Source organism: Rhopalosiphum maidis, chromosome 1 (assembly GCF_003676215.2).
Source record: "Rhopalosiphum maidis isolate BTI-1 chromosome 1, ASM367621v3, whole genome shotgun sequence".
NCBI classification, from domain to species: Eukaryota; Metazoa; Arthropoda; class Insecta; order Hemiptera; family Aphididae; genus Rhopalosiphum; species Rhopalosiphum maidis.
In genome coordinates this window covers 7,762,619-7,786,704 of record NC_040877.1, presented here as the reverse complement: position 1 = coordinate 7,786,704, position 24,086 = coordinate 7,762,619, and the positions used below count along the sequence as shown (strand labels likewise).

The 24,086-nt window shown below is 25.2% G+C and overlaps 1 protein-coding gene across 2 annotated transcripts in view; it reads right to left on the bottom strand.

Moving 5' to 3' along the window:
* Window positions 1-9,752: 9,752 nt before the first annotated feature.
* The window catches only part of LOC113547901, a 55,203-nt gene continuing 40,869 nt past the window's right edge, over window positions 9,753-24,086 (bottom strand). For both annotated transcript variants that reach the window (XM_026948477.1, XM_026948478.1), the window contains exons 5-7: window positions 23,010-23,149; window positions 21,496-21,708; window positions 9,753-11,098 (exon numbers count right to left, since the gene is read on the bottom strand). In XM_026948477.1, coding sequence (XP_026804278.1) covers window positions 10,667-11,098; window positions 21,496-21,708; window positions 23,010-23,149 — 785 coding nt within the window. In that variant the 3' untranslated portion in view covers window positions 9,753-10,666. The remainder of the gene's footprint in view (window positions 11,099-21,495; window positions 21,709-23,009; window positions 23,150-24,086) is intronic.

Genomic DNA, 24,086 nt, shown 5'->3' with positions numbered 1-24,086 from the left:
ATATATTTTAACGATTTTATTATACGTTTTAATTCTATGACAATGATTTATAAACTCCAACGATAAGAAAAAAAAGTACTTGTGTATATTTTATTAGGATAGTATAAAAACAGTTTTTTTAAAATGATATAGAATATAATATGTTTTATTCGTTTAAAATGTTGTTTTTTATTTTAAGCGTTTTTTAGTAGTTAATGTTTTATACAATTTACGAAAAAAAAAATGTAATTTGTAACTATACTTTGTTTCAAGTGTAATATATAAGTATATAATAAAGTATATTTTACAGTAGTTTAAAAACAAATTCAATTTTAATTAAAAATATTGCTTGTGAATTATGTACCCATATTAATATATTATTTGTAGGTACGTATATTGGTTGTATATTGGTTGTATATACTATATTATTAATATATTATCATGGTGATCTACTGATCTACATTTATTCTGTTACGATACAATTTTATGTTTTTTTTTTCGAATAAAACGTTTATACGTTGATATAAATGTACTTAAAAAATTTTTAAAACAAAATAAATTGTTTAAAACACATTCCATCCCTGATGTAAAAAATCAAGGATTTTGGATACTATGTATTAAGCCAGCGGTTCTCAAACTGTGCTCCGCGGAGCCCTAGGGCTCCGCAAGAGTAGTCTAAGGGCTCCGTGGCTCCTTGGGTATATCCGTATTAATTAAATTCAAATTATTAAATTATTATTATATTTCTTTTATACTATATTCAATATTATTTGGACCGTACCAATATGTATTATTTTAAACATTTGAAACTTTATACTATTTATAAATCTACATATTTTGTGTAATAGTCAAAATGAGATTAGATAAAAGTCGGGTTTTTCGTTCATTTGACATATTTTACGATAATTTAGTTTACTTATCTACAATAGTACAATCTACATTGTAGAGAAATCTACGAAATTTCTTCAGTCATTACTTATTATTCGTTATTCATCGGCCGCTGACGCAAATATTGTTATTTCGGTGTTTATTTCGTATTATTACGTGTGATACTATTTTACCATCAATTATTTTTTATTGTTAACAATTTTTTTTTTGTGAATAAAAATTTAAATAGATCGTTGGCTAAAAAAATAAAAAATAGATCATGTATCATTAAATACAAATGAAAAAATATGTATCACACCGACTAATAGTGCGAGTTTCAAAACAGAAAATAATCTACCTAACAAACAATCTGATATCTTAATCAATGATTAACTTGTTGCTGTTTTGCTAATTCTATTCTGGTTGCAGATCCGTTCAAGGGCGGATCCAGGCCAAGATAACAGGGGAGGGGCGATTTTTAAAGGGCACACATTAATTTAGATAAAGTATTTATTTAGGTACATACATATGTTACTTTCCACAGTTTCGTGCAGAACAAAAAAAAATATTTTTATAGTAATAGTTATAAAAAAATATATATTTATATAATTCGGTTACCCTTGAAGAATAATTACGTAAAAAACTGAAATCAGGGACTTCAAACTATTTTTTCTTGATCACCCTCCCTGGATCCGCCATTGGATCCGTTGAATAAATTTTTAGGTAGGTAATTTCAAAAAGCCTAATAATTGTATTCTTAAAATAAATCTTTTTTTCAAGTTGGTATTGTTTTATTGCTGAAATGTCCTAAAATTTAAAAAAATATATATAATTGTTAATAATTCATAGGTAATTTTTTTTTTTATAATATGAATTAAAAATATATTTATTACATTCTCAATTTCTTATTGTAAGAAAATGGTCAAGATTAATTTTTCACTACTTGGCGGAAAATGGTCATAGAAAAAAAATATGGTATCTCATTATGAGAGAAAAATGATTACGACCATGTATAAAAGGACAACTTATGTTGGATTTTATATTCAATTTATAAGCTTTTTAACTGAGCAGAAAACTTTTTATCAACATTACTGTAAATTCAGGTACTTATATTGGAAGTAAGTCGATTAAATAACCCACTTCCTGCAGCTTGCAGTAACTATTATGTTGAAGAGGGAGCGCATGAATATAGTAATATTCATATAATATTATAAGATATCATTATACGTGTATATTTATTATATGCCATTTAGTTATATTAGAATACCATTCATGTAAAACTTAACAAGCTTCACTTAAAATTTTAGTCTTAAAACTTATAACCCAAATGTACCTAATAATGTAATACTCTATAATAGTCTAATGCGTATACAATAAACATTATAAAAGTATCAGGTTATACTTTACAACTTATATAATTATATACTGTGAATACACTTAACCAGAGATATATTCAGAAATTTAGTGTAAGGCCGTTAATATTTTTCCGTCTTCCTTCTCAATCTATAAAAAATATGATTTTTTTTTTATTAATAGTAAAAGTTCGACTATCAAAATTTTGTCATTTAATCATTTATGATACAGTAGAATACTTTTAATCTACCGAAGGCAAACTACCTAATTTCTACCTAGCACCTATTGACCATCTATGGTACTCATCACAATTAAGTGATGGTTTAATAATTAAGCCAATTAGAATTATTCTACCTAACAATATTAGGATATACCCTATCAGTTAATTTTATTTTGTGATGAAGAAAATATTAGTTTGAATTTGAATTCTATAAAATTTTAGTTGTAAACATTTAAAGATTAGTTGCAAAATATTACCAATGATTTGGAATCGAATTATTTTTTTTTTGAGAGGAGGAGACTCGAATGGACGTTGCAGTACGACTTAAATCAAATTAATTATTAATTATTTTTTGAGGATAAAATTAATATGTATTTTCTTTCAGTCATTCATATATAAGCTTCAAGTTTTGGGATAGAATACGTGACGTTAAATATAATGTTTAGAGATGAAACATTAAAATCTGTCATAGTATGTGTACGATTATATAATATATGCATATGATATAAATACGATATAATATCCAAAACCCAACTAATATAAACACATGAAGCAAAAAAAAAAGGTCAATAATAAAAAACCTGGACCAACGGATTATTAGTCATCTCATGTGCTTTGGTCGACTGCGTTTTTCATCATGCAAAATGTCTCGACGGGAACTCCATTTGGCCGGTGTGTGTATATTTGAAAATATATGTTTTTGGGCGAGCTTGTTGACCACACATGAATACGGGAATTTTTTCATTTTCTTTTGTTATGCAATAGTAAATTTAACATAAAGTGTAATTGTGAACTAGTATTAAAATGGACTTTCACACGAAAGTTACACCGCGAATACTGAGATGCTTTAAAATGTATTTAAAACTTGATGGTTAAGCGTCATGTGTTATTAATAGTATAAGACGTACATTTTATATAAATGTATATTTTATGAATTTTTTAAGAACTCACATTTGGAATTATGTTTTTAATATTACATTATGCTATTACAATTTCAAAATGTATTTAAAAAATACTTATTCTGAACGAAATAAAGTACAATTTTACGTTGTATGTGCAGTGTGCACTTATAGGTCGGCCACTTATAACCATCCATATGAGTCGGGTGTAGTTGTCCGAAAAATGAAAACACTTCGTCAAATCCGGCCCAGAATATACTTAATAAAAGACATTTTTTCCAACTAAATTTTTAATCAGACTTGTGTTTCTATTGTTTTTAAGTTTTCAACGATAATAGTTTATTAGACATCGGACTTGAATATCGAGGACTAATTCTACCTTTGTGTATATTATTAATAACTATTGTCTGTGTTTTTGAAAACGAAATCGTCGTCGTTACAATATGCCAATCAATTGGCTTTGAATCGCTGCAAATTTAAATGTTGGTATTTCGTGATGTATGGCAATATCGATATGTATTATTAATATTATTTTGCATTACATTTGATTCGTATAATTTAAGCAAAATTTTTAACAAATGTATTATCGAATCTAGTTTAAGTCACAACTGTTATAATTATAACCAATAATATAAAAGGAATATCGTATTTTATTTTTCATTAGTATAAAACGGTATTAAAAAAAAAATATTTCGAGTTTTTTGTCGTTGTAATAATTTTATTGTTTTTTGTTATATATTATAAAAAAAATCATCACTGTTGTAACAATGTTCTTATTTATAGTGCAGTGCTGTATATACAGTATAATATACCTACAGTAGATAGTGTTCGCAGATGAGCCCGAGGTGCTTTTGAGGAGATGAGACGTTGCGGCTGGTTTTCCTTCACAATTTATTCTGTGAAGTAGCACGTAAATACTAGTACTTAAGTAAAATATAATATAGTGATAATAGTTCATAATAATACCCGTAGGCTGTAGAGACGTTTTGAAGCATTTATTTTTAATGAGTCGTTTCTTAATATTTATACATAATGTACTAGATAATATAGCGAAAGTTATAATTTTATTAATAAAAATAATATTCATAAGTATACTGTTGTTTTAAAATACAAGATACGATATTGTATTTTATTCATCTGACATTAACATGAATTAAAACTAATAAATTTACATTATATACTAACACTATGTCTTTGTGCAATCTGTGTTTATATTGAATATAATAAATATAATTTTCCATACTGTTACTGTGCGCACGCTTATGTACCTACAGTTAGTATAATATTATTACGTATTATATGGTAAAGGTAACAAAAGCACTAATATTGTTCTTAATGAAGGTGTTTTGTGGGTGTGTGTGATAGGAGAATTAATTAAATCACAAAAAATATTAAACTTGGTTGGTAAAAAAAATAGCTTAATTAAATTAATATAAAGCTAATGTCTGTTGTATGTATATTAATAATAAAAAAACAAGTGGATTTACCGAAAGCTTATAAGCAAAACAATGAATAGAAAATAAAGAAAACCGTTTTTATTCATGTTGTATCAAAATATATTCTTCAAATGATAAGTCCCAACTCGTATCCATTTATATTTTCTATATTTTTTTATGAATGTTTTAAAATTCTGAGTATATTATAAAATAGTTTACTTTTATTAATTTTTATAAAAAAAAATGTTGTTGAGATAATTCAGATATAAAAAACACTGTCAAAACTCTACAAATAAATTTCAACGAGCCCACGGGCCCACGGGCCCTTAAAATAACAGGGCCTCTGTACTCAAGGTTCATTAGCCCCCCATTGCGAGGGCCCTGATAGTAATGTCAATTATTATTTATCGGACTCAATACTCAAAAGATATCTTTAAATTATGAAAACTATAAGTTAAATTGATTTTGAAAATATATTGTTTAAGTACACATTAATTAAAAAAACTAATATTTCGGTAATTGAATACAAACAATAAAATTTATTGTATGTATGAGTCACTATCAGCTAGGGTAGACGAGTATATATTTTTAACATTTGAAAGCAGTAAAAATATATAAAAACGATTTTGACCAGAAAAAAATGGTCAAGTTTTTGTAATTATATATTTGGTACAGTTTTTCACAATTGTGTATATTGAATAATCATGTCTGTCTAATTAATTTTTTCTATATTTATAAAAATTGGTATGAAACTTTTGAAGTAGTTTTATCAGAAAAAGTAAAAATATATATAACTAAACATAAAAAAAAAACATTACCTATTGTAAAACTGATAGTTTATTTAGAATCTAAAAGTTTTGAGCTTTATTCTTTGTTAAGTGTCGTGAACTATACAACAGACTATATTAATAATGCGAGAAGTTTTAAATTGAATGTGTTTTTAATCATTTGAAAATCGCAATACCTCTATATGTTATCGACAAATTCCGGTCACTAGCTACTAGCTAGGTTTTATTAGTTAATGCTAGGATTTACTAATCGTACCAGTAAATGCTGAAAAGCATAACTTTTATTCAGGATTACGTCTTGTAGTACCTATAGGATAGTACAAGTAAATTACAGATGACAGTAAAAGTGGATTAATCCATGCATAATAAGAAACTAACATAATTTTTACTAATAATTAAAAATTAAGAACTAGGTTATATAAAAATTAAATTATAAATTTGTTTATCAACACACATTTATTTTGCTTGAAGATTATAATTAAACACTATTAAAATGAATAACATTATACCATACTAAAAATATTTGTAAATAGGTACTATACATATTTACACTATATATTGATCTAAATATTATTATTAACATATTTTTGATATTTATAAAAATAAAATAACTTAATTATTTTAATTTAATTTCAACTTTTAATTTTTAAATGACAGTTCATATTTTTAATTTCATGATTTTAAGTTGAATATTTGTATGAATTAATATTTATAAATCATAAGAATTTAAAGTTTAGATAATAATATAAGGACTGAAATACGTATATCATGTGCAATTTGTATTTCGTGGAGCACTTATTCGTATTTAAATTGTCAATAAGTATCGTTTAAAATGTGATGTTTTATAAACGTCAAAATGTTTAAAAATATAAATTGTTTTAGATTATGGAATTAAATATATAGATAGCCATTTAAAAATTAGTAATGTGTTACTAAAAAAATTACAGCAGTATAAAATATTGGATTATTATGTAGGTATCTTAAATTATCCAATAAAAGATTTGAAAACATAGTAACTCATGAAATAATGAGTGCACTATTAAAATAATCTGCTTATAATTAGTAATAACATTGATTTTCTTATTCTGTCGGTTGTAAATGATAATTAAAAAGGGAATATAAATGTAATTTTTTATTTACCGTTTCAGTGTGTAATTAATATTATATTGTTCAATAGTATAAATATAAGTATAGATTATAGGTATGTTGGTACGCGTGTAAATATCTATTTTTTTTTGATAAATAATAACTTAAGTTTCAATGACTAAGAATTAATCAAGTATTTTTATAACACTGATCAACAACCTCCATTAAATAAATAAAAACATACAATTAGACGATATAAATATGAAATAATATATTTTATTTAAACATTATATAGGACTACGTAGATAGTAGTTATTTTTAAAGTTAATATTTTATTACAATACACATTGAATTCGGTTGATTATATAAATAATAATAATAATAATAGTAATAATATTTTGTATAAACATATAAATTAAGTAGATGAGAGTTAATAATATTTTTAATTTTTTTTATTAAGTTTTGGCAGCCGGACCATTGGATGCTTAATTGTTTCGAAATAATGACTGATAAATTAAAATCATAACTTTTTTAACTTATCGTTCTTAAGTTTACTGAAATGGTCTTATATTTAACATTTAATTATTTAGGATATTACTTTTTATTTATAATTATTAATAGTTATATAACAATGTTACAGAAATACAGAATATTGAATTCATTCACATTAAGAAAATTAATTTTACAGAAGTGCTATTTTTTTAAAACTAAAATTAAATTTGTGAGTTGGTTTTTATTAATTTTAAATTAATAATAAATTTATTGTTGTTGAGTTAGTCTTAGAAAATTGTATATTATCTGGATATAATATAAGTCTATTATTTTTTTACACAGTATTCATGAAAAGGTCGAGTGTACAAAAGAACATAATATTCTATTATTGGTTAAAAAAGTCTTGTTCCAAAAGAAATATAATACATAAAGTAACCTACAAAGACAATATTTTTGAAATGATTTACTACTTCGTTGATTACCTATTTTATACACTAAAAGATCCCATTCAAAAGATTAAACGTGGATAATACATTATAATTTATGACTATAAAAAGAAAAGATAATATATGAATTGGGGAAAATTACTTTTTCTTACCATATTTTATACCTACTTATATTTAATTTATTAATGGTAGTGGTGATTTGATATAGGTTCTTTTAAATATATATTAATACTGCTTTTTAATTTTTTTACATTTAAATTTATTGTTGTATAAACAAAAATATTTTTTATCAATATAATTATGAGAAATGGTATTTTTAACAGGAGCTTACATCTTAGTGATTTAAGAATAAATAATTTAAATTAAATTATGATACACATTGTTTTTAATTTAAAGTTGATTATATTTATATGCTATATTAGTTATGTATTTGTATAAATACATAGGTAGATACTTATAATATTATATGCTAATTGTAGGTACATATGCTAAATATTAGTATTTCAAAAAATTATATAAACTATTTTTAAGTCAAATGCTTGTTATTAAAATTATTAAGATCGATTATGTAAATATGAAGATACATATTACATAATATATCATAATTTATAGGTACACACGCCACACACATATAATAAGCTTTAATGTATTAATATAGGTTTATAATAATTATGAATCTAAGTTTAATCAAATAAACAAAATATATTATATATATTAAATATCTATATCTATGTATATATGTATTATATTTTATTAAATACATAGATTACAATATATTTAAATTATAAATTTGAATACCTAATAAGTGATTTTTAATAATTATCAATAAATGTTATTAAATATTAAAAAAAAAAATGTACATTATAAGTGGATTGATTGGCAGATGTAGATTGATATCGTATTAATCGTATTTATTAATTTAATTTTTATCTTTTTGGTTTCAGAAAAATGCTTAAATGAACTGATTAATCCTCAAAAATATATAGTATTACTTTGTTATTTGTTTTTATTAATTATATTATTAGACTACTCAGATTTATTTCATCTCATATATTTTTATTTTTATATAAAATATTTGCAATAAGTATATGGTTTTGAAAAAGGTAGAATAAACTTATACGTAATAGCTGATGATGTGTATATAGTTTAGTGTGTAAGTAAATCAATAATACTATTATCAATACATTAACATTAAATGTTATATATTACCCTACTTTGATAGAGATCAAGATTTATTTTTAAATTAATATTAGATAAAAAAGTAATATTAACGTATTTAACAATAATTAATTATAAAAAAATATATGAATATTAAACTATGTACAATTTGTCCCAAAACCTCATGTTACTTATATATCAATTTTTATAATAAGTATTTACAGATTGTTGCAGGTAGGTAGTGATAAATGTAAATCATCCAGAAATCCAATCAAGCGAGACTTTTAATTAATGGAGGATATTAATATTTTTATATATTGAATTATGGAATTTGACTTCATTTGAGCATGAACTTGCAGGGAACGCATAAGTATTGACTACATATTATTTTGCTTGCATATCTATGTGATCCCAATAAACCGAGTGTTTATTTTAACAGTCATTATTTCAAAAAAATGTTTAAGTTTTTTAAAATAAGAGTTTTTATATAATTTTAAGTCTACAACAAAATTTTTACCTTTTTAAAGAACACCAATTTTTTTAAATTCCATTATTCAAAAATAGAATAACAGAATATATTTTCGAAAAATGTTTTGTACAAATTTAACTTGTGTATGCTGTTGAAATAATCACACTGTATTTTGGAATTTAATATAAATAATATTTTTAATATGTAAAGATTCTATTTCTATAATCATATTAAATTTAAATAAATAATTAAATATAATAAGTAGTTAGCGTGGAAAAAATTATGTGTTGAATCTGTATTATGTAATATTATACTGTGTGTGTTAAATAATAATTAATAATCAAGTCGAATTTCTCATATCAACTATAAGTGATGTGTATAAATTTGTTATTTAACTATACATTTCAATTAAAAGCATTCTATTTTATTGGATAGTTTTGGGTGATTTATCCTATAGAATATAATATTATTATGATGAGCTGTTTTAAATAGATAAAAACTATAAATGTGTAACGGTTAGAACGAGACTTAAATACATTTAGTTTTTAGTGTATCGTAGAATTGATTGTAAATAACATTTTTATAATTTATAATCAATAATAGTTTAGTTATTTAATGTTTACTTACAACCTATTCGAATATCTATTGTATATACTTAAATAACATTTTAATATGATATCATGTATTAGATACTTTTATTGATATCACACACGGAATGTTCTAATTACTTACGTTGTTTTGGAACACGACAACAAAAGTACTGAATACTAATTCCATTAGGTACTTAACTACATTACGTAATATTATTTATCGTACGTTTATCGATATAATATTATCTATTATCATGCCAGAAAAGTCTCATAGGTCTTACAGGTATATTGTAATACACGATACACAGCAGTGCGTATATATTTTTATTTTGTTTATACGTATAGTACTATAGAGGATCGGACTATACAGCGAATTAACCTTTCGATACGAAATCGGTCGTCAATCGGTCACTTAGATTATGTTTTTTACCCAGATTACCGTCGAAACGAAAGAAACAAAATAATATAAGATGATAACCGCAGTACATAGACGCAAATGGTGTTCTATTTTTTTTGTTTTATTTAGGTAGGTGAAGTATTTTACTGTTATACAGGACTTTGATAAGGCTTTTCCGGTGTTAAAATAACCCGATACGTAAATTTATAAATATGTAACATTTTCAGTTTTATTATAATAATTTTTTTTTTTTGGGGGGAGGGACAAGGTGAATACCAAGCCTTTTTCGTTATTTGGGTCTATGAACTAACGTGATATTATAATGATATTATTTCGTATAGCACGACGGAAAAAACGTAGTTGCCGTGAAACGTTTTATGGGAACCTCGCGGGTGCGATGCGTATCGAAACAATCTATACGACGATTATAATAATAATAGAGAAGCGATGACCTAAGGTGCCGGAAAACCACGGTAGGTACGTATTTTAGATGAGCAGTTCGTTGAGCGCCTTATCCGAGTCGGACGCGATGGATATGGAAACGGTGGGCAGTTGGAACCGTTTGATATGCCGCTGGTGAACGGTACTGTCGACGGTGCCGGCACAGACGCCTCCGGTACAGACGCCGCCGGCACAGACGCCGCCGCCGGTACAGACGCCGACGCCACCGCCGCCTCCGCCGGAAGCCAGTGGCAACGAGAACTGCTGGTAGTTGGCCCAGCCGCTGTAGTCGTACTTGGGCAGGAAGTCCGCGCTCTGGGCCTTCCGTATCGGCCTCACCGATATGCCGTTTCGGATGTGCGCGTCCTGGTAGATGGGACTGATGTAGATGGCCGAGTTGACGCGGGACCGGGACCGCAACAGGTTCCGGACGCGCCAGTCCAGCGGGTCGGCCAGGCCGCAGCGCATCAGGTGCCTCTGGAAAAACACCAACGCGCGCGCACGTCGCGGTTCAATAAACCATCGAAACAACAATAACTATGCGATAATAATAATATAATATATTATGATTATCTGCACGTGCAGAGATGGTGTACCTATACAATAATACAAATATTAGGTATTTTACGGAAAAAAAAAACACGTACAAGTGCGGTGAGTGGCTGTTATCGTTTCGTTTTGTCGAGCTGCGTTTTAGCAGAACACAATAATAGTGATTTAGGCATTACCTATATTGTACTTTGACTTTGAAGTAACCACCCGACCTAACAGACTTTGCCGGTTCGCGTGTATATATTAATGTATCGCAAACTTCACGTTATTTTGGCACGATGAGTGCTATTGCGATTAGTAAATTTTGATTGTTTGCTAGCAGTTGAACAAACAATAATATTATTTACGAATATATTATTTACACGGTGGGCTGTGTGATTTATGCAATTCAAACGTATTTAAATAGATAATTGCATCGACCGATTGCATTTTGTAACGTATAAGCGTGCTCTAACAATGTGATTTTTTTAAGAGTATAATGAGTATATAGGTATTTAAAAATGTTTACTTACAATTATTCCGATCGTGACAAATTAGATATCTAAACTTAGCGTTATGACGAGGAATTGATTTAGTATCAGTTGATATAATTGATCTCGTGTTACTCGTAAATATCAATGATCATCAGATTTATATTATTTATATTATGCATTTAGTTTCATTTATAATATTAATATGTATTTAATCATTTTAATTTATTTTGGCGAAACATTAAATTCCCTAAATATCTATTAGTTATAATAATACATACCTACGCCTTAAAAATAAATAATAGAATAATAAATTTTATTGTACTTTTGGTATTTATTAGTTCATTTTTATATCATAATTATTGGTCTAAGTAATTTTTAAGTTTTAAAGCTTTACCAAGTAAAGCATTGAATTATTAAAATTCAAAAATTATTTAAGTTCAAATAACCTTATATTGTGTAAATGTTTTGTTGGATGAGTTGGTTGTATTCATATTAGACACTAAGCTGTATATATAATGTCTGTTGTAAAATAATTGTCAATATTTTTAACAGGTATTTTATTTGTTTAATATTTTAAAATTCACCTGGTTACAATGTTTTATTTTAAACTCTTTCTTGTCTTGTCTATTAATAATTTTAGATTGTTTTTTCATCAAGTGTCCTAGTATATATTTTCCAAAATTATAAAAGATATCTATCAGTTTTAAAAGTGAATCAATTTTAATGTTGTGTGGTATTAATAGTAGTCATAGTAACCTGACACAGTGAAAAGTGACATTTGTAAAAAAAATAACATTTTTATAATAGTATTGATAATATTTTGGGCTATGTTTATTTTCCGTGTAAACATTGTAAACATCTTTTGAGTGCACTGTCCGTCATTTTTTATATCTACAAATAATTAATTTATATTTTTTTTACTATATTATCTGATAATATAGTATTATAGACTATGGATAATATACCTATTGTCTTAAATATTTAAATTAGCATTTATAAAGGTATTTTATTATATTCTAACATTTCATATAGTTTTTAACATTTTTTGTTTTCTTGTATTCAAATGTATGCTGGATATTAAAATCACGTAGTTTAGAATATACATTTAGAAATTGATTTATATGAAATTAATAAGTGATATCTATTGAAATACCTTTTTTTTTTATTTTTTTTATAATTAATTATACAACTATAGTATATTATGTATTTTTATTTCTTTTATTTTTCGTATAAATTATTGAAAGTTCAGGCAATTTCTCTTTAATTATTAATCATAAGGAATTCATTGTTTACAGACTTAATAAGTATTTTACGACGTTATTCCATAATGTAGAGCTAGGTTAAATCAAATAATTATATGATAATAGTATAAAGACTTAATTTGGAAGTCTGTATAGTTTTACTATACAGGAAAGTAAAAACTAAGAGTCTAGAAAACGTAAAAGCCATTTAACGATTTGAGAATTGATTAAGAGACTTGTGTTAAATAATCCGGGAATCTGAACAAATTGCATCATTATAATAATTTGTTTACTATAATAAAACTTTGAATATTTTAATGTTGAAAACATTGTTAATAAAATAGTAAATACACAACTATTAATAAAAATAATGACAAATGTTGTACATTATTTAACTATAATTCTATAAGCTTTTGATTACCTATTGAAAAAATAATTTACACAGTACGTGTAATTATTGTAATTTAATTTTTAAATTTTTAAATATCTATTTCATCTAGATATACTGGTTGTTCAGTGGCGTAGCGTGGGTTTCAGCTTAGTGTATGCATTGAAATAGTAAGATAATAAAATTGTGGGGGGCGTAGCCCCCCACACCCCCTTATACTCTTCTTAAAATTTAACTTGAAACATACAATGACACAATGTTGTACGTGTTTGTTAATATATATTACGTAAATACATAATACAATATTATATTTAATAAACAAAAAATAAATGGCTGACGATAGCGTATGCAAAACTGATCCTGCGTACACGAATGACAAAAACACGACCGCGAGCATTCTATGTTTTGTTATTAATATTATCGATAAGAAATATAAATAGCTGTCGCTGAATGTCTGTACCCGTATGCAATCGCCAACGTGCATACTGCGTACATAACGAACATGATAGGTACTAGCCATTAAATATAGCGGGACTATAGCACAGCGCGGCTGTAGTGTTGCGGATTAATCAATCCTAATGGACTTAGAAGAAAATTCACAAAATATTATATTATGAAATACTAAATTAATACAATCAAAAATTTTGTTATAAAAATATTACATTATTAAAAATAAAAAAATTATTTTTTCAATTTGTGAAGTACGCACACGCTACGCCACTTTGGTTGTTATTTTAAATTATAATTTATATTAAATAGAAAATATGTACACTACGCATTACAGTTTTTGGTCGTTTTAGAAACTAGTTTAGGGGATGAGTTAGTTTACAGTTTTCCATAAATCAGTCTTTTTATTTAAAAACATAAATAATTTGTATTTAAATATTATAAAGGTAAAGTTATTGTCTGAAATTGATTTTAATAAGGAAGAAACAGTATCAGGTATTTTTAAATAATTAATCACTATTGTAATTATTACTTATAGCATTAGGTATAATATAACTAAAATAATTGTATTATACATAAGTATGTAATAGAAAAGTGTACCTATATTTCGATTAGACGTTGTTAATACATTTTAAGTTATCTCAGTTATCGACTATTGCTATAATATAATACGACTAACATAGTGGTACACTTTACAATGAAAGTTTATTTTATACTGTATTACACTATAACCACACACTATTTCAATATACGCAGAACTGCTTTAGTCTGTTAAAGTTTTAACTGTGCAATTAAAGCACCTCCTTAAGCTTCAATGAACCATATCTTGACTTATATAGGTAGTTGAGTAGATATTATTTCACCACAAAATGTTATTTATTAAACGTGAAACATGATTATACATACATTTGTGATGTGAATATGTGTGTGTATCAAAACTATTAATACCTAAAAAAGTTATTGGTAATTAATTAATGTTATTTGCCAATCAACACTAAATACATTATTTTTAAACAAACTAGATATAAAAAAAAAACCAAAAACATACCTTAAACTAAAAAAAAAAACCGAAAACCGTGCTTTTATTGTGGTATGGTAATTGTATGAACCGTAAAATCTGTCAATTAAATTTACCTAGTATAATATTAAGTTTTCGGCTTAAATAAACTTCTGTCTAAAATCCTTTCCATCATTTTATGCAGATTTTACAGTACATAATAATATATACATAATATATAATAGTTACGCATATAAAATATAAATATGTTAGTGTGCTAAAATATAAAAATAAAATCAATAACCAAAACAAATACGATTGTGAAAACCACAATTTTTGATTACGTGTCGCAATATTATTTGTTGTCTTGGAATTTACAATATGTATACTTAACGGTTATTCGGACGACGGCGCTCTATGCAGCAAAGCGAACCGACACGTGCAGTCTCTGGGATGTACGTCCGGCGACGGAGGTGAATACTTGAAACAATGGTCCAAGATGCAGCAACTGCTCTGCTGTTATATGTAAAATAAAACAGAAAAACACACGGGAAAAATAAGCAAACATTTCTATTAGTGCCATGCGAAACGAACCTGGAAAGGGCAATCACGTGCACATTCAATCTGTGATGTAAATTGTCAACATTTTGGGTAATTTATTTTATTTTATTGTACCTAGCTATGGCAATCGATGTAAATATAATGTTAAGTGAAAATCATTATTCGCCGTACATACCAATAAACGGTATATTTACTAAAGTTATTTTATTAATATTGAACCTACTACCGTAGAGCATTGGAGGTTATCAAAATTGGATGTCTGTAATAATGATAATTCGTTTTTAAGTATAAAAGTATAAAATAATTTACTAAAAAAGCGTGTTGGTAATAAATAAGACGATATTGTTATAATTTCTCAAATTGTTTACATACAGTTGTTTTGTTGAAGGTCTTGACAATTTAATCATATCTAAAATATAGATATAACTATGAGGAAAAGTAAAATACCTTCATTATTATGGTTCGACTTCTGTTACTAGAAAATTGAATAATGTGACAGTATATTAAATCATGCAAACGATACGTTTTAGTAATAATCGATTTCACGTGATCGTTAAACTGCATATAAATTATTGTACTGTACAGAATAGTGCCAAAGTCCCGAACCGGACTAATGATAAAAGACGCAATACTGATTTGTTGATTTAATATGAAATTGAGGACCAATACAGAAAATGGAAATTAATTTTCGTTTATAAACATAATAATACATAGAAAGATTGCTTGAAATTATTTTATGAAAGTGTCTACTTAAGTCCTTCTATTGTTCATGGAAATTTAAACAGACAACAGTAAGTTATTAAAGAACTCAACTGTTACGTAGTATGATTTTAAATTACCAGTTAGTAAATAAACTATTACTCGTTTTAATTAATATTTTTTATTTTTAAAAATATCTTGTGGAACATCAAATGCAATAAAACTACGTTTGAAAATTTTTTTTTGAAGTCATCATTGATTTTGACAATCTCTGATCGTTCGAAGAGGTTATTGAGATTATCAAGATGAAAGAAATAGGTTTAGATACATGAAAATAAAATGTCCCCTAAAGATGTATTATTTATTTTTAAGAAACTCAATTTATTTAGAAGATGCCTTTCAGTAATATATTTTTTGATGTAATTTTAGGTTCTAAGCTGAGACATAATAGTATTGATTTTACAATATCGTTTTGTGTCTAAATACACTTTTTGTAGAAGAAAAAACGCTTTAATTTTCAATTTTTTTGACTATAAATTATTTTTGGTAAAAATAAAATTTTTTTATAAAACAATCATATTTAAAATAATTGAAAATATACGTTTTTAAAATTTAAAAATGTTCTTTTAAAAATTTCCAATAGCACCAGATTTTTGAATTCTTTTTACATTAGAAAAATAAATAAATCCTTTTCTTTGATATTTCCAATATTATAAAAAATGTATTACATGTAAAAATTCAGTATTTTCCAAAGTGGGAATGTTTGTTATAAAATTTGTTTATTTTTCCATTATGAAAATCTTTAACATAACCCCAAGTATATGGAATTATTATAATACAAGATTATTAGATAAAAAGTGTGACAATTCTAATAATTTTTAATTAACTTAATTTATTTAACTTTTCTGTTTACGGATGAAGCACTTAATAACCTTAATACACAAACTCCGAGTTATAGATTCAAACGTTCCAATAAGTATTCTAGTCCTATATCTATTTATTCACATAAAAGTGTTTTGGGGTAAAATATCGATTACTCGTGTTGAATTCATAATTATTTATATCAATATTACATTTAGTATAGGTACATATAATTCACAACGATCTCACCATATTTTCTTTATAATTTCGGGAGAAATAAATTTTCCAAACAGATACGTAGGTTTAGTAATTTGAACATTGAATTTAGTCCCACTAATATAGTAATACATACCTAATAATATATACTAATAACAAACACACGAGGTTATCGAAAGCATACAGTAGACATTATACATATGTAAGTATATATACATATATGTACTCGCATAAATTCGTATATATACTAGCTATGTAATCCGACTTCCCCATGGATAAAATGAATCAACATACGGCGCTATAATATCAGTATATCATTGCATTTCGGTTTTAGTATACCTCAATTCATTAGTGGATCGTTAATATTTTTATTTATAGATTTTCATAACCATTATTTTAAAATTAACATAAAAATTTAAGTTTATATCCAAAATATTGAAAAATTTATTTATCTGCCTTACCTGACTAAGTCAGGGAAAAGTTTTTATATTTTTATCTATATTTTTAAATTTTATTTTACTGGGAATATGTGCATCTGCAGATGGCGCTACTGGTGTATTCATATTTTATCGTCCAATATTACGTTGACAAGATTCAGGTCCGTAAAACTATGCTACTCTATAGTGAGCTTTAAAAATTGAAAAAACCTCGTTCGAATCCGTTCGGTAATTTCCAAGATTATACCGGACATAAAAAAGCACTATGTTATATATACATATATAAAAAAGATATGTATATGCAGGGTACAACAGACAAACTGACAGATGTAACTAACTGACTAACTTTTATGCTTATGAAATATTTTAAAAATATTTTTACTAGATATTTTATGAGTATTATTGTTAATTAAATATTTAAAATAATAAAATATTGATAAAAAACAAAAGTTATTACATAGACATATATGAAGTTAATTAAATTTGTTTTTTTTTTAAAAAAAGGACGAAAGTAGGTAGTCACTCTATTATATAAAATGGTGATGAGTATACATTGAAGAGTAACTAGTAATTAAGTGTAGTGTATGTGTTAAATATTTGAATTCAATGATAAAACATTGTTCACGAAAAACGGTTCTGAGCGAAGACGTCCTGTTATACAAAAAGAAAATCGACTTTGTCAAATACTGGTTTTACAAAAAAAATTCTTGTTTTCTTTATTTTTTTTTTGTTTTTTTTCTAGTTATTTTGAAAAATACTGCAATATTTTTCTTTTGACTTCTCAAAGTACCATATTATAGATACCATTTTCTACCAGGAACCATCCCCAAAGCAGTATATCGAAGCATTTTTATTATTCCAAAAGGTGATGACAAACAGAAAAAAAATCTTTGTAAAATTAAAACATTCATTGCTCTGTACAATATATAAAATAGTAAAACGATCATAAAGTTTAATGGTAACAGAGTTTAGCGATGATTGATGAATAATATTAATATACTTTTTACATACTGAATATATAAACTTTTTATAAGATATTACACTTTAATATATTGAGTTTATATTAAAGTTTTATGCAAAGTAAATTCATGTATGTTTATGTACATTGTACAACATACATATTTAAAAATTATAAATACGAACAAAGCATATTATAACGTATAATACATAATACCCTTCTAAGTGTGTTCTCGTCAATTAGTTGTTTTTAACATGCCAATAACTTTTGTTTCAAAGAATTTATTACAGAATTATTACGAATTCTCTTTATAGTAGAAAATGTAATAGTTATGTAACTGTGGGTTAGTTAATTAGTTATTGAATTGAAACAATAACTTTCCATCACCACACATACTTACTCATATTTCTAGCCAAAATTAAACATTTCTTATAAATTAATAAATTTGATATAATTTGGTAACGAAAACGTTTATGGTTAATGGAATAAATATATAATATTATAATAATTATATTTTTGGAAATGAATGCACTATGATTTTTCATTGAAATAATTTATAGATTATCATAAAAAAAGGGTTGGAGTTATAGATTTTAACAAGAAATGTATTAACTAAAAAAAACGAAAAGAAAAATCTTAATTACTACGTGGGTTCTAGTTTTCTGGTTTGTATGAATATAAAACAAAATATAATCATTAATTAATTATGTCCTATTGCTTAATGATGAAATTCAATATGTGCAAATTAACGTTTCTCTAAGTTTAAACGACTAGGTATACATCAAAGGAAAACATGTTACATAACTGTATAGCGGACAACTTAATTTAATTAACTAATTTGGTGTTAATAAAATTATATGTAAATTATACTTATAGAAGAATAATAATTTTATAAAATTAACTGGCAACCAAAGAAATGAAATTAGCGATGGACCAACACAGCGGGTACATTGAGTATTTTATATAATTACTATATTTATTTAATTTATTTATTAAAATAATTTTATAATTGCTTATACTTTTATAATAATAAATTGAGTATAGATAAAATGTTAAAATGTTAAACTAAAAATATTGTAAAATTAGTAAGATAAAATAGGAAATGTTAAATTATTTTATATTTATATATGTAATATATAATAAATAGCTTTGCGTTCAATGTATATATTATTCAATATTGTACCCAGATAGGCTTAGAAAATTTTGAGCTAGTGTGTTTAGAGATAGCCTATAGTAATTTTTGTGGAAGTCCCCTGTTTGAAGTCTGTTCTTTTACTTAAACAATTTTTATTGGTAATGTATAGTAAATAATATTATTATATATTATCATGTATTATATTATTATTATTCATAAACAAAAAAATTTTGAATTACAGTTTTGTTGATTATATATTTATATGATAAAACAATAGCTTAAGTAAAATTTTTTAAATATTAATTTTATTTTTGATGTATTTTTCTGGGAAGGTATCGGCTATTTCTAATATTATTTGTTTTCCCATTTTTCAGAATATGTCAACCCTTGTTCCCACACTATTTCTATGACACGTGTATATTATATATATATAGATATATTCACATTTCACTGTCATCAAAAGTACCAAGGTTGTTGTTATGAAATTATATTGATCTTAGCTTATTTACACGATCGAATATAAAGTTATATTTATAACAACGTCGTGTACTCGTGTGTACCAATATCCAAAGCTGGTTATGACACTAACAAGGGACATGGATAATATTAGTGGAAATACCCAGTGCACATCTGGTCAAATTTTTTAGTTGTATGGAATTGAATACCTAATTTATTTAATATACACTTATAATATTGTATATATCTATTATAAAGTAGGTATTTTATATTCTCGATTATTTAATGTAATTATTGAATATAAAATGTTGAATACTGTAAGTATGAAAAACAATTAAATATATTTTAAAATTATCTTCTCATAATTTAACTATCGCTTTAAAATAAATATGATTTTAAATTTATTGAATTACTTGCGTTATCATCTATAATTTACTGTAAACGTTGTATAACATATGAATATTTAAAAAAATCATTGGTAGATAATAATTGAGATCTTGTAATTAAATCATAACTTAAATTTAAATATACTTATATATTCCTATATAATCCTTTAAAATATAGGTAATATTTAGAATGATTTTTTAAAATATATTCATTTAGTTGAAAATGTATGTTTGATTAATTGGCAATTGCTATTCAATTGTTATGGTTTTTGATTGGAAATATGGAATTTATAATGTTTTGAGTATATTCAAGGTTTGAAGATTTAAAAAAATAAATACATTAATGTTAAAAGATTATTAAATATTAAATAAGTAATAATAGTATTTCTTGGTTTAAAGTAAATGCACATAATATTGTACAACAAAGTTTTTAAAAATTTGTAAATTTACTAAGCCATAACATTTATTTATTGTAAACATTTTATGTAAATTTATTTTTTGTGGATATATTTAGGTAAAATAAGTATAAGATAAAAATAAAGTTAACCATATTATATCATACAAAATATAATTATTTTTATATTCAGTCAGCGAGTCAAAATTTCAAAACATTATTATTCATATTTAATATAACTCATTAAATAGTAGGTACCTTAATAATTTTCCATTTTTCATTTAGTTGAATATAATTTTTTTTTAGAAGACCATCCAACATTTGATAATTTCACTCCATTTACCATTACAAACGAGGTAAGGGTTGTTGCCTGTTAATATTTTTTATTTTCCTTTTCATATAATACGGTTAGTTTCTTTAAAAATATTGTGATCCCCGGTCTCTGGTGACTAATGGTATGCAACAAAAAATGCATTATACGCTACGTTGTACTACATTATGTTGATACCCAACTTCTATTATATATGTCGTATCGCTGCATTTAGATTGATAAATTAAAAAAAAAAAAAATAAACGATAGTAAATAGAAGAATGTTCAAAAATCAAATTTTCACGTGCATCATACAATTTAAATGAGCATTTAGTTTTTTAACACAGAAAACACAATACTGACCTGCGAACAGCAAAAACTTGGTCCCGTTTGATTTTGGCACGAATTGGTTGTATTGCATGCACCTGTTCCGGGCACTTTGAGTTGTGTGTCTTTATAGTCTGGTTGATATGGTATAAGCATCCTTATTTTACCCCAGCGGTTGAAAAACATTATTATAGCACCGACCCAGACCATTAAGACGAGCACTACAATAGTAATTTCTATTCCTCGCACCTAAATAAACATAAATATTTATAACTTATTGTAGTGGGTAGTATTTTGACATACATGAAAATATATTGTAAATACTACGAAACTATTATTTTGATTGTCTACAGTTTTAATTTAATTATTTACGTTTAACACCGAAGCCACAAATGACGAGTTACTTTATTGACGTAAAATACGTTTTTAGATAGTTTATTTTTTAATAAGCAATACGAAATTAAGAGACCTTATTGTAATTAATTTGAAAATATAAAGCCTACTTAAGTATTTATTTGGTTCGTGTGATTAATGGTTAGGTGATACGTATATTCTCTTAAAATTGTTGTTTATTTTATTATTATTTGTTTATATATTTTAAGTACGATTTAAATTTTTCCATAAAAAATAAAAACTATTAATAATTCTCATCTCCTAGTTATTCAAGACAACTAGTCTTTAATTACATTTGCTTATTATACACATAATAATATGATTTGTTCTAATTTCAACTTGTATTTTATACTTATATATATTAAATTGTACTAAGTACAATATACTTACTACCTAGTGTATGTGTATTCGATTAAATTAACAAAACAACTTCATAAAATATATAGATAAAATTGATCCACAGACTCGTACCTAAATATATTATCTATAACGTCGTGTGATTATAGTTTTTTTGCTTATTGAAATTAATTAAAAAAAATATAACACTAAGTTAAAGGAAAAATTGATTTAACGAGGTAAAAAAAAAACTTATTGAAAAACTGTCGAATTGGATGATTTTAAAGTTGTACGTGCTTATTTCAGCTGTAGACAATACTTGTATACAAAAAGAATATTTTTTTTTTTTAGATTTTTGTTATTGTACTATTATATTATAAAAATTAAAAAACTAGTAAGACTACACATTAAGTTATGTTGAGTTATCTATACTATTTTAGTGATATTTATTTAGCAGAGTTCGTGACTTATAATAATTTAACGAAAATGTATTTTTAGTACCTAGCATTATTATATTATGAACAGGAAAATAATACATTTCGTTTAAGAATTATGGAATATTTTATTAACTATCTAATTCAATTTATTTGTTTTATTTGATAATATTCTAAATCAATTTTAATAGAATAAACGTATAATTTATCGTTTAATTATGACTTAAATCATATTTTAGTAAATAGATAATTTTTTATATATTCATAAATATAATATAGATATATTTTCATAAATTTCTTTATGGGACATAGGTCAAACTGGGTGGTTTGCTGTTATGGATGTTTTATTTTCAATAATAATAATAATAAGTAAAATTAATCTATTACCTGTACATAGGGAGGGGAAGTAGGGCCTTCTGGTGGTACTGAATGTCCAACACCACCTACAACATCAGGTGGCGATATATCTACATCACCACTAGAATTCATTTGTGAATGACGAATATCTGGCCACGAAACACCTTTATCTTAAACATGTATTAAAAAAAATAATATTAGTTTTTAACTTAATATGTTAAACAATATTGAACAGATAATAATAAATTAATTATAGATGATGAGTATATTAAAAACAATTTTTGGCAAGTAACTTAAAGATAGCTAATTTTTTAATGGAAAATGTAGCACTTATTTTTATAAAATAGTATTTATCATAGACAATTTTAAAGAAAAATAAGTTTCAATAAGTTTAACAATGGGTGTCCTATTTTAAAACAATCAATTTATGTACGGTGTGTCAGGACCTATGTATGTATTAATAATATCTTTAAGACGAAAATTAGTTACATAATAAATTATGTTATTTGTTGTGTAATATATGTATATATAATATATATAAATTAATGTACGTTTGTATGTAACATATAGACTTGGAAATCACATAACCGATTGGCATCAATTTTTCACACGTATTTTTTAAGACGCAGTAAGTGTTTTTTGCTTCATTTATCAGCCCCTATTTCGTTATGGCTCACAAATATCAAATATTATTTAGTAGTTTATACATGAGGTTATCGTTGGATAGAGATAGACAATTTAAAAAAAAGTTGTATAGCTAGACTATCCTAACAGCCATACGTAGTTGTGGTTTTTTTTTTTAAATTTCTTGTTTTTCATTCAAATATAAATCAAAAGGCAATGTTTGTTAACCTTATGTTTGTAGTTTATGTATTCAAAAAAAACTTTTAACGATTTCGACTAAAATTTCCGAGATTGTTTTTAGAGATATCAGAAAAGTTTAGAATGTAGTTTAAACCACGTTAAAAAATCTACCAAGTGCTATATTCATAATAATATAATACGGCATATTTAACCTATCTTGATTGAATTAGTTTACAAAATCGATTCCGATTTGCCGTGAAATGAAGTATATTAAAACTGTGATACATCTATATATTATAACCA